The sequence below is a fragment of the Octopus bimaculoides genome, chromosome 19 (assembly GCF_001194135.2).
Source record: "Octopus bimaculoides isolate UCB-OBI-ISO-001 chromosome 19, ASM119413v2, whole genome shotgun sequence".
Lineage (NCBI taxonomy): Eukaryota > Metazoa > Mollusca > Cephalopoda > Octopoda > Octopodidae > Octopus > Octopus bimaculoides.
In genome coordinates, this window is record NC_068999.1 from 26,491,365 (window position 1) to 26,503,150 (window position 11,786).

The 11,786-nt window shown below is 36.0% G+C and overlaps 1 protein-coding gene across 1 annotated transcript in view; it reads right to left on the reverse strand.

Moving 5' to 3' along the window:
- Positions 1-3,422: 3,422 nt before the first annotated feature.
- LOC106877568 (DNA excision repair protein ERCC-8) overlaps positions 3,423-11,786 on the reverse strand; it is a 17,666-nt gene continuing 9,302 nt past the window's right edge. Inside the window, exons 2-5 of the mRNA XM_014926506.2 lie at positions 10,265-10,490; positions 7,964-8,181; positions 5,393-5,493; positions 3,423-4,169 (exon numbers count right to left, since the gene is read on the reverse strand). Of these exons, the coding sequence (XP_014781992.1) occupies positions 3,664-4,169; positions 5,393-5,493; positions 7,964-8,181; positions 10,265-10,490 (1,051 nt within the window). The 3' untranslated portion in view covers positions 3,423-3,663. The remainder of the gene's footprint in view (positions 4,170-5,392; positions 5,494-7,963; positions 8,182-10,264; positions 10,491-11,786) is intronic.

Here is an 11,786-nt window from a genome sequence, read left to right on the forward strand (position 1 = left end):
TATATACATACATATATATATATATATATATATATATATATACACGCACACACATATAGTTGTATGGCTGTTGACTGCTCATGAGTTCCTCCGCCCTTTATGACGTTTTATTTTTCGTTCTGCAGGATGTCCAACAATCACCCTCCTCACCAAGCAAGCTTGGTGGAGTTACCAGTTTAGTCACTAATGACCTTACCATGTAACAGGTTGTACTGGGTTACATATACATAACATATATCTGATGGGGTAGGTGGTGTGGGCATACTTCTTGAAGAGAAATGGGTTAAGATCATAGAGGTAGCCAGAGTGTGCGATAGAGTACTTAAGCTCAGGCTAGTTTTGCAGAATAGCACAGTGATGATTATCTCTGCTTATGCCCCACCAAGCGGGTCCACCAAATGAACAAAAGGACTGCTTTTATGACATCCTTCTGCAGGCTACCACAAAGACGAATGACAATGATCACATCTTTGTGGCTGGTGATTTCAATTGACGTGTTGGGCAGCAGCCAGGTATCTTCCGTGGTGTACATGGGGGCCACAGAATTGGTTCATGAAACGAAGAGGGAACAAGGCTACTGGAGTTCTGTGATAAAAATAACCTATCGATTTGCAACACTAACTTCAGGAAGCCAGACAGCCACCTGATAACCTATCGATTGGGTGACCATGCCAGCCAGATTGATTACATTCTCATCATGACAGTGAGATAAAATGGTTGTTCATAAATGTAAAGACCTCTGGTGAAGAATGTACCCCCCATCATAGACACCAAGAAGACCAATTTGGAAAAGAAGGAACTGAAAGCTTAAGGATCCTCTGTATGGTCAGAGATTTAGGCCATTAGAGCAAAGAAACAAACCTGGAAGGACTAGCCAGAAAGGAAGCTAGGAGGCAGGTATATTTAGTCAGGGAAATAGCAGAAAAAAAGAAGTTTGCCAATGTTCTGAAACATGGGGACCAGAGACTTGAAGTGTTTCAGATTGCAAGACAGTGAGAGAAAATCGTGATGTCATAGGAGAGAAATGTGTCCGTATGGATGATGGTTTGCTTGCATTTAACAATTCTGCAAAGAAAGAGGCTTGGAAATGTCATTATGAAAAGCTGTTAAATGTGGAAAATGAATGGGACAAGGAGTCTGTCAAACATTGACCCAACTAAGAGACCAGCTCTCTAGATCAAACGTAGCTTGGTAGATAAAGCAATTAAGGATATGAAGACAGGTTAAACCCTCAGCCCACCAGGAAAAACTGCTGAGGTGCTTAAAATATGTGGCAGAGTAGGATATAGCCTAGTCACCCATATAGTTAATAAGGTTGTCCATGAGGGAGTCATACCCAACGATTGGTGTAGCAGCATTATAGTCAACTGCTACAAAGCAAAGGTGATGCCTTAGACAGAAATAATAACAGAGGTATCAAATTGTTGGACTAGGTGATGCAAATCACAGCTCAATTAATTAGGGAAAAAGTTACTGTAGATGAGATGCAGTTTGGGTTTGTGCCAGGCAGGAGCATGACCAATGCTATATTCTTGGTTAGGCAAATGCAGGAGAAATATCTAACCAAAAATAAACCCCAGTACCTAGTTTTTGTCAACATGGAGAAAGCTTTTGACAGAGTCCCCTGTTCCCTTATCTGGTGCAGAAGCTAGGGATATATGAGTGGCTTGTGAGAGCTGTACAAGCCATGTACAGAGATGCTGTCAGTAAGGTGAAGATTAGCAATGAATATAGCAATGAATTCAGGGTACAAGAAGGGGTTCACTAAGGATTAGTCCTCAGCCTCCTTCTTGTTCATCATAGTCCTCCAGGCAATAACAGAGGAATTTAAGATGGGAGCTGCTCTATGCTATGCTGATGACCTTACTCTTATAGCCGAGTCACTACTGGAACTAGAGAAGAAATTTCAGCTGTGGAAACAAGGCCTAGAATCAAAGGGCTTTACAGTTAATCTAACAAAAACCAAAGTCTTTGTAAGTAGGAGAGCAGACAAATCACAAATCCCTTCAGGTAGATGGCCCTGCTCAATCTGTAGAAAAGGCATAGGTAGAAACTCCATAAGATGTACCAGGTGTAAGCTATGGACACATAAGGGGTGCAGGAATATCAGAGGAAGGTTAACAAGGAAATTAGTTTTTGTGTGTGGAAGGTGCACAGGTAGACTAAAAACGTACAGAAAATAGACTTCATCAAATGCCAGTGGGGAAAGGTAGAAGTAGTTGATAGCTTCCATTATCTAAGTGACCAAATTGGTAGTGGAGGTGGATGCGCCGAGGGCATAGCTCCTAGAATAAGAATAGACTGGGCAAAGTTCAGAGAGCTCCTACCTCTGTTGGTAACAAAGTGTCTCACTCTCAGAGTGAAAGGCAGATTGTATGACGCCTGTGTGCGAACAGCCACGCTACATGGCAGTGAAACATGGACTGTGACTGCTGAGGACATGTGTAGGCTTGAAAGAAATGAAGCTAGTATGCTTTGCTTGATGTGCAATATCAGTGTGCATGTACGACAGAGTATAAGTGTCTTGAGAGAAAAATTGGGTGTATGAAGCATCAGATGTAGTGTGCAAGAGAGACGACTGCACTGGTATGGTCATGTAATGCATATGGATGTGGACAGCTGTGTGAAGTGCCAATCTCTAACAGTGGAGGGAAACCCAGGAAGACATGGGACAAGGTAGTGAAGCGTGATCTTCAAACATTGGACCTCACAAAGGCAATGACTAGTGACCGAGACCTTTGGTGATATACTGTGCTTGAGAAGATACATCAAGCTGAGTGAAGCCATTGTTGTGGTCATGTCATGTAACTGATACCTGTGCTGGTGGCATGTAAAAAGCACCCTTTGAGCATTAGGCCTCATGGAGGCAATGTGGCCGATGTTGGTATTGTGTAGGTAGCACCCATGCTGGTGGCACATAAAAAGCACCTTTCGAGCGTTGGGCCTCACAGAGGCAATGACAAATGACCAAGACTTTTAACAATATGCTGTGCTTGAGAAGAAGACCCATCGAGCCAAGGGAAATCATAGTCATGGCAGATACTGGTGCCATGCAGCTGGCATCCATGCCAAAAGCATGCAAAAGCACCCATTACTCTCTCAGAGTAGTTGGCATTAGGAAGGGCATCCAGTCATAGAAACCATACCACATCAGACTGGAGTCTGGTGCAGCCCTTCAGCTTACCAGACTGGTCAAACCGTCCAACTCATGCCAGCATGGACAATGGATGTTAAATGATGATGATGATGATTTATGTATTCATATATATGACAGGTTTCTTTCAGTTTCCACTATCAGATTCACTCAAGAGGCTTTCATCAGCCCAGCTACAGCAGAGGATACTTGCCCATATCCCACACAGTGGGATTGAACTCAAAACCACATGGTTGAAAAGCAAATATCTTCACCATACAGCCATAACTTGTAGAATTACCATCCACTTTTTATTTAAAATATTCAATGATATAAATATAAATATAAATTTGTCAGTGATATCAAAAATGTTACTTCATAAGAAAATGAAATTTTGTCCATAGATTTATAAATTTTGACCTTCATCACTCATTCATGATTCTTCTTTAAATCTTACCTGATTTACAATATATTTATAAACACTTTACAGTTATAGACAAACACTTCTTTATGTATTTGCCTGAAGTCATTTAATCTTCATCACTACTCCATGTATCAGCTGTTGGCAGAGCTGTTTTCTGATTAAAACTTTGAGTTCTATCTTGTGGTCTCTTTTGGCAGCTAATTGTTCTTAGATGTTCTTCATAGGCATCACCAGTGTTTGGAACCCATATAAGGATATTACGGTCATTTCCTCCAGAATACAATTCCTGGTAGTTACGCTGAAATTTACAACAGTTCACTTGGTTGTAATGTCCACGCAATACATCAATTTTAGATCCTGAGAAAATATTATAAATGTTAATGTCACTACCTTCAGGGATAAAAATAACATCAGGCGAACCATTGTGAGAAACAGATATTTTGACACAGCGTCGGCTCATATTGTTAATTTTGCCATAGTTTACCAAAGTGTTTCTTCCTGAAGCTGTACTCCACAACCGAATACACTGGTCAGTACCCAGAGTTACCAAAAGAAGACCGTCTGTTGTAAATTGTAGTCCATTAACATGGCCATCATGAGCAAATACATGTGCTGAAAGGGAAAAATATTGCTTGGTATGATTATAGAATTGTTAGATATACTGATTTTTTTATTGTTACACACAAGAGCAATTTTTACAGGAGAAGAGATATTGTCAGTTAAACTGACTCTAGTATAATGTCAGTACTTATTTTAAGCTCAAAGGAAAGCTCTCATGCATTTGAACTAAAATGAAAAAGGATTTAAGAGTAGAAGCAGTGAAAGTTACTATCTAATGCTCTTGAACATCTTCAAGGATTGAATTTTTTTACTCTATGCTACAGCTCAGCAGTGTCTTGCTAAATAAATAACACTGATATATGGACATAGTCATTGGTAATAATTCAAAGTTAAATATAGTCGTGTAAGAAGTGGGTAATCTTTGATATATATACAATTCTTAACAGAGGTATGAGGTGGTACTGAAAAGTTCCTGGCCTTGTGTAAAAGAAAATATAGGAGGATCAGTTAATTATGATTTTATTCAACATATTCTCTTCTCAGATTCACACACTTATTGCAGCGGTCTTTCAGCTTTTCTAAGCGTTGTAAAAAAACTCAGAAGGTTGGGCCTCCAACAAGACCTTTCATGATACCCTTAAAGCCACAAACTTTTCAGCACCCCTCGTAAGTCTGCAGTAAATATTGATTCTGAAATAATTGAAGGCTTTTCTAGTGGAATTTTACTACTTTAAGCTAGAGAATGTACCATAGTTTAGATATTCTTTTCTACTCTAGGCACAATGTGCCCGAAATTTTGGGGAAGTGGGGCCAGTCGATTAGATTGGCCCTGTACGCAACTGGTACTTAACTTATCGACACCGAAAGAATGAAAGGCAAAGTCAACCTTGACGGAATTTGAACTCAGAATGTAAAGACAGACGAAATACCGCTAAGCATTTTGCCTGGCATGCTAATGTTTCTGCCAGCTCGCCATAGATTAGATATTAAATCAATAAATTAATATAATTAATGATTAGTAACAAAGTCAAAATGAATCCCATAGCTTTATAATTAATTCTTCATTATTTATGTTAATTTTCCTTAGGAGATATTTAAAACATATTTTGGGAGCAAATTTAACCATACAGAACTTTTTAAAATTTGGACATTAGCTTACTGTGTAAAAAATATTTATAGCTAAGTGCACTTCATCATTAAGTACCTTTGCCAAGAGACACAATACATTATGTAGTACTGTGACAGCCATGAAAATGTGAAAAAAATTGTCTTACTGTCTTTTGAATTAGAAAGTCCTTCACCATTAAATTGATCCATCTTCATTAAAGAGCCTTTTGCTCGTCGAATATCCCACAGAAGTACCTGGCCATCAGTGCTAAAAAGAATTATTCAGAGACAAAGCTTCAATTAGAATTCAGTCAATAAACCATCCTGTCAATAAATACATGCATGCGGAAAAGTGTATGTATAGATAACTCTTAAATATTTCAAGACGGAATGATTATAAAATCCATTGTCTACAATTAGACTAATTAGACTGAATTAAAAAGTTCTTCAGAAAATTTTGCTCATTTGAAACACTCTACTAATATACAGGTATTTTTAGGGCATGACAACCAAATCCATTTCAAACAATTGTTATTGGGAAAATGTGGAATATAGATGAGTGCTTCAATGCTTAATTATACAAGAGTAAAGTTAATTTTGACATAAAAGTTATTTGTTTCTTACAATTGTCTACAAAGGTCTTTTTTACAAGTCATAAGAAACAATAGAGCTACAGTAAAATTAGTATAAGGCAAAATTACTTTGGATATAAGTTGCAATATAGGTTTGTACAAAAATATAGAACAAGAGAAACTACAAGAGAAGTCCTAAGCTAAGATCAAACATTTCTATTTTGCATTCACAAACTTGGAGAAAGGTTTTGATATAGTGGGTGCTGAGAAAGATATGATAAATAAATGGTTCAAGGGAACATTATAAGTTATGTTGTACAAGAATGCTGTAAGCAAAGTTTGGATTGGCAATAAATTCAATGAAGAATTTAATCTACATGGATATATTCAGTAGGGTTCTGTATGTAGCTTTTATCCACAGTAAGAGATAAGGAATGGATGACTTTAGAAATATTTGAAGGAAATTAATCTGATTCTCATTGCAGAATATAGAAAAGTGTTCCCAGCTTGGAAGAATAGTCTAGAATCAAAAGTCTAAAGTGTCAACATGACAAATACTAGTTAGTAACATAGGGAAAGAGATGCTATTGTGGAAGTGATTTTATATTATATGTGAAAAAAGGGTTAGTAGATACTCAGTACTGAGAACTAAGTTCAAACAAATTGGTATACAAAAGATGCAGTGGGATCTCTAATGGATCGATAGGGAACCAAAATTTCATGGATTACTCAACTGGCTTGCTAGAAATTGTTGATAGTTTCTGCTACCTAAGAACAAAATTATTATTAAAATTAGTTGGAGTGACCATTTTCTGAGCAGTTTTAATCCAGGTGTAGCAGAGCTGTTGAGGCTTGGTTAATGTTTTTAAGGATATCAATATAGATTTGATTTATGCCTATTGTGATTAGGACATCCAGGAAGGCTTTCTGCTCTTTTGAATTAAAGGCCTTTTCATAGTCTCAGAAGCTTTTGCTATGGTCTTGTTGGTATTCATTTGATTTTTCTTTTATATGGTTTATTGATTGAAGATGATCTGTTATGGAGAATTTCTTTTTGAAACTTGCCTGTACTTTTGGTTGATTTTCATCAAAATCTCTTTCCATTCTATTCTGTATGACTCTAATGAATATCATGTACAATTGGGATAATATACTGTTGATTAATAGTTTTTGATGTCTTTCCTATCTCTCCTTTTTATGTAGCAGTATGATCGTAGCTTCATTCCATAAACCAGGGATTTCTTTTTGCTGCTTGGATCAGTTTTGTCATTCAACAGTTTTGTCATTATCTCTATTACTGGTCTCCCACTTACTTTTATTCAAACAGTTGTGATCTTTACTGGGACTTTGTTGCTTTCAGTTTTCTTCAATGCATTTACTGTTTCCTCTACAAGGCACGAACTGGCAGAAACATTAGCACGCCAGGCGAAATGCTTAGCGATATTTCGTCTGCTGTTACGTTCCAAGTTCAAATTCTGCCGAGGTTGACTTTGCCTTTCATCCTTTCGGGGTCGATAAATTAAGTATCAGTTATGCACTGGAGTCGATGTAATCAACTTACTCCCTTTGTCTGTCCTTGTTTGTCCCCTCTCTGTTTAGCCCCTTGTGGACAATAAAGAAATAAGAATAGGTGATAGTTCTTCTTGATTGATTTATATTTCATTTGCCATCTAATAGTTTACTGTCAAACTTTGTAGCTGTTGATAAATATCTGAACATATCTTTAATATATCACTTCTATCTGGCATTAAATCTCCATTTCTTTTTCTATCTTTGTACTTTCCCTTTTTCTATTTTTTTAGGCCTTTTCTACTCTGCAGAATCTTTACTACCATTTCGTTTTTCTTTCTTTTTCTCCATTTCTCAGTCTCTAATTGTCTATCTCCTCCTCCTCCTTTTGTTCCTTTAACAATTCCAATTTATTGGACAGTTCAATTTGAATATCTATTTGTCTTTCCTGAAGTATTTTGTATGTTATATTTTTTTCCCCTTTTTGAGATAAGGAAATAACCGGTGTTTATAATATCAATTGCTACAGATTTTTAAAAAATTAAAATGAAGAAAACAAAAAATAAACATTCAGAGGATATATATAATTAGCCATAATTCAATCATTATTTTCTTCAAGAAAATAACTCATAAAAAAAAATACTTGTTTATATTCACCTGCCAGATGCTAAAATGAACTCGTCTTTGGGAGACCACTGCACACACTGCACTGGCTTATGATGACCTCTTAAACTATGAGTTGCTGAGCCTGATTTCATATCAATCAGCTTTAGTGAGCTTCCTGTATAGCCAACAGCAATGAGAGAATGTTGTTGAGCTACTGATGATAAGTGATGACAATAGATGATTCCTTTAAACTCATAATGGTCAGCAACCTGTAGTAGGAAGAAGAAAATGCTAGTTAATTTAACCCTTTAGCATTCCAATTACTCTGTCAAATATAATGCTTATTTATTCACATTAAAAAAAATCAATTATGTATTATCTTGTAGCTTAGAGATTTCAAAGATGTAATTATTTATTTTTAGAATGACATTGCAAAGTGGGTGTGAGATGCTCGATCTGGCCAGTTTGAGCATAAAACTGGTAGAATATTTGGGCCAGGTATGACCAGTTTAAATGGTAAAAGGTTAAGTAAATAGATGTTTAGAAACCCAATAGTGAAATTTTTCATCCATTGATTTACATGAATTCAAAACCCACCTTAATATGTTTTGGACAGAATACAGTTTTTCTTGCTTCAGATTGCCATTTAAAACAGAATAAATAGGTTTATTACTACTTTTAAGTGTTGTCAGAAGATTCAAGTTATTTTTACTGTTTAATTTGAGGAAAAGGTTGATATTTATTTTAAACTTTAGCAGGTTGATAACTTGTAAGAAAGGATTGCAAATGAAATGGATCTGATGAAATCAAATTCAAGTAGTTAGATAAATTGAAGTATGGGCTTTACACAGCCTGCAAATTCTTTCACCTCCAAGACAAAAGTCATACTTTTTGGTCAAAAGAACTTCAATCAGCTTTGCAGAATTCTTCTACCAATCATTCTCTACAGTTGTCTCCATAAGCAGTCCTCTTACAGAGAAAGCATCTACATCTGTATCCAACTTCACATCTTATAAGTTTGGCAAAACTCCATCAAAACTTTTGTTCTCCATTTCACCACATATGCACACTTGTCAAATACAAAAACACATCCAGGTAATGAAGGAGCTTACATGGTTGCTTCACCTGTTAGGCATGGTATTTACACCTATCCCAAATTACATCTTGTTTTAGAAAAGAAACACATACTGGATAATAAGGCCCCAAGTATCATGTGCCAAGGAAAGGGACAAGTGGTTTCAGCTGGAACACCTTTAATAATAGGTCTGCTTAATCACAGTTAACAAAGGTGGGGGGAGGAGTAGCTACCTCCAGTTACTCTAAGTCCGTAAGTCTGCTAGTCCTGACAATATCTTTTCCAACACTCTTGAAAGAGTATATCCCAAAACTAGTCCCTATTCTCATTAAACTCTTTGTTTTCTTTCTCTCAGGAATTTATCCTGATCTTTGGAAACAGTACAATGTGCCCCCATCTCTTAGAAGAGAAATCTCTCTGACCCTGCCAACTGGTCTGTTACTTCTTTCATTTCCAATATCTCATAAGACATGAAATCAACTGTTAGCAATCATCTTCTACTGGATTCCTTTCCCTCCTCAGAAATCACCAGTATGGCTTCTGCTAGACCTATATGAATAACTTAGCCTAATCTGGGTCCCAAAGACAAGCCCTCCTCTCAGAGTCACAAACAGATTTCAATCTCAGGCATCTGCTGACTCTGTACAAAGCTCAATTGAGACCCACAGTAGAATGTTGCTCCCACATCGTGAATAACGTACTTGCTACACACAAAACACTCCATGCAGGAAAGGCATTCAACTGATTGGCAAGGACTATTCCTTCCATCATACATCAACCTATAGCATACAGAAGCACTATATCCTCATTCTGTCTATATCTCAGAATGAAGAAGTGGCAAACCACTCCACCCAAAATTACTCATCTCTATTCCTCTAATATCCCATTCAGTACTTTCCAGGCCCCATCTTAGGTTGCCCATTAACTTTTTTCTCCATTCCTTTTCCTTAGGATATCAACCTTACAGAATTTACTTTTCACCAATATTTCCCCCCATAAATGTTGTATTGCAGCTGTTCTGCCTGAATATCAGCTGTATCAATCTAACCAATTTTAGAGGGTATAAAAAGTAATGGGTTCTATCCTTTGAGTGAAGACTATAAAAACAGAAAGCTTTTTGCCACAAATACAATGAAATGCCTAATATCTCACAAGAAACCCAATTTTCCTTAATAAGAGAATAACATTTTCCTTCAAAACCACAGATCTAACTTTCATTCACTAATGTAGAATGTCAATGTTACTTTATAAATTTCATAGCATAATGTAATACTCACAACAAGATTATTAGTATCCCAAATCTTTAATAATCTGTCTGTGCCACTGGTAATGAACATCCCTGTATCAAGTGGATACCACTGGACAGTTTCAATACTGCAGCGATGCCTGTCATTGTTTGACAGACCTACACTGGCAACAATATTGCATGAATATTTCACATCTTTTGTGCCATTGTACAGATCATAAACAAAGATCATTCCATTTGAGCCACCAGACAAAAGGCTGAAAATAAAAATGTTTTAGATTTTTATTGTAAAATATATTTCTAAAAATTCACACCTTCAGTTCTTAGATATTAGTACTAATAAATGCACATAACAGTACTCATGCTCTGTTTTTCTTTTCACCCCAATTTTTTTCCTGTTTGCTTATGAGTTCATTGCAGTTTCTATTTCAACAATGTCTCTAAAGTTGTTGCATTGAAATCAATACTTACGTGTCTGTGTTTATGTGAGTGTGTTTATGTCTTTATGTACACATATCTGTTTATACAGGATGCAATGAATATATTGTTAAATTATGCAAAAATGAAAATGACACTGACATCTCATTTTAACAGATATATTTACCATAATTACATAAAAATATCTTTAAATATTAAAGAGTAAATTTATTCAATAAAATCACAATTGGCTTCAACTACGGCCTCCAGATGACTCTGGAATCTCCTGCAACTCTTCTGAACAGTCTCCTTGTTTAAGTTGGTGAATGCTGCCATAATCCTTGCCTTCAGTTCATCTTTGGTGTTACAAGGAGTTTTGCTGGTCTCTTGCTTAACTTTACTCCACATACAATAATCAAGGGGGCTGCAGTCTGGGGAATTAAGCGACCAGATGTTAGGGGTGATGTGGTCACAGAAATTGTCTGACAGCCTGACTGGGGCTTATTAGCTATATATATATTGCTATGTTGATTATTGATACAAGTATCGTATCTAAATTATTTACATCAATGTTGCTGGTTGTATTATTAGATATGCAATTGATATTGTTTGAGCTAGCAAGATTTATCTCATCAACTAATGTTAACAGTTGAAGTATTAATATGTTCATTAACATGTGCATGATTATTGGTTGTGTTGGTGTTATTAATAGTTTGGTAGTTATTTGTATTGTTATCAATAATAAGACAATTTCTATTTTCAAGGGTCCTAGCTAGTTTAATGTTTTTTTCTATTTAACTTATTGATAATAGATCCTATATTGGGGAGAGTGGAGTATGAGATACGGATTGTGTGTTGAGAGAAGATTTTATAATATCTATGGTTATGGTCGAAATTTTTTTGTAAGATATCCATAAACTTCTTATAGATGTTCGTAGATACTGCATAGTTGTAAGGGATGTTAAGCTATATGGAATTTTTTCTTTTAGATTTGTAATATGAAGGGGGTTTGTGGTTATCATAAGTATTTCGGGTTATATTATTGTTTCTATTATCATTGGTAGTTATCTTATTATGATCTATTTTGTTATGTAAAATAATTTTCCTATTTTTATTTTTATGGTCCTTATTATAAT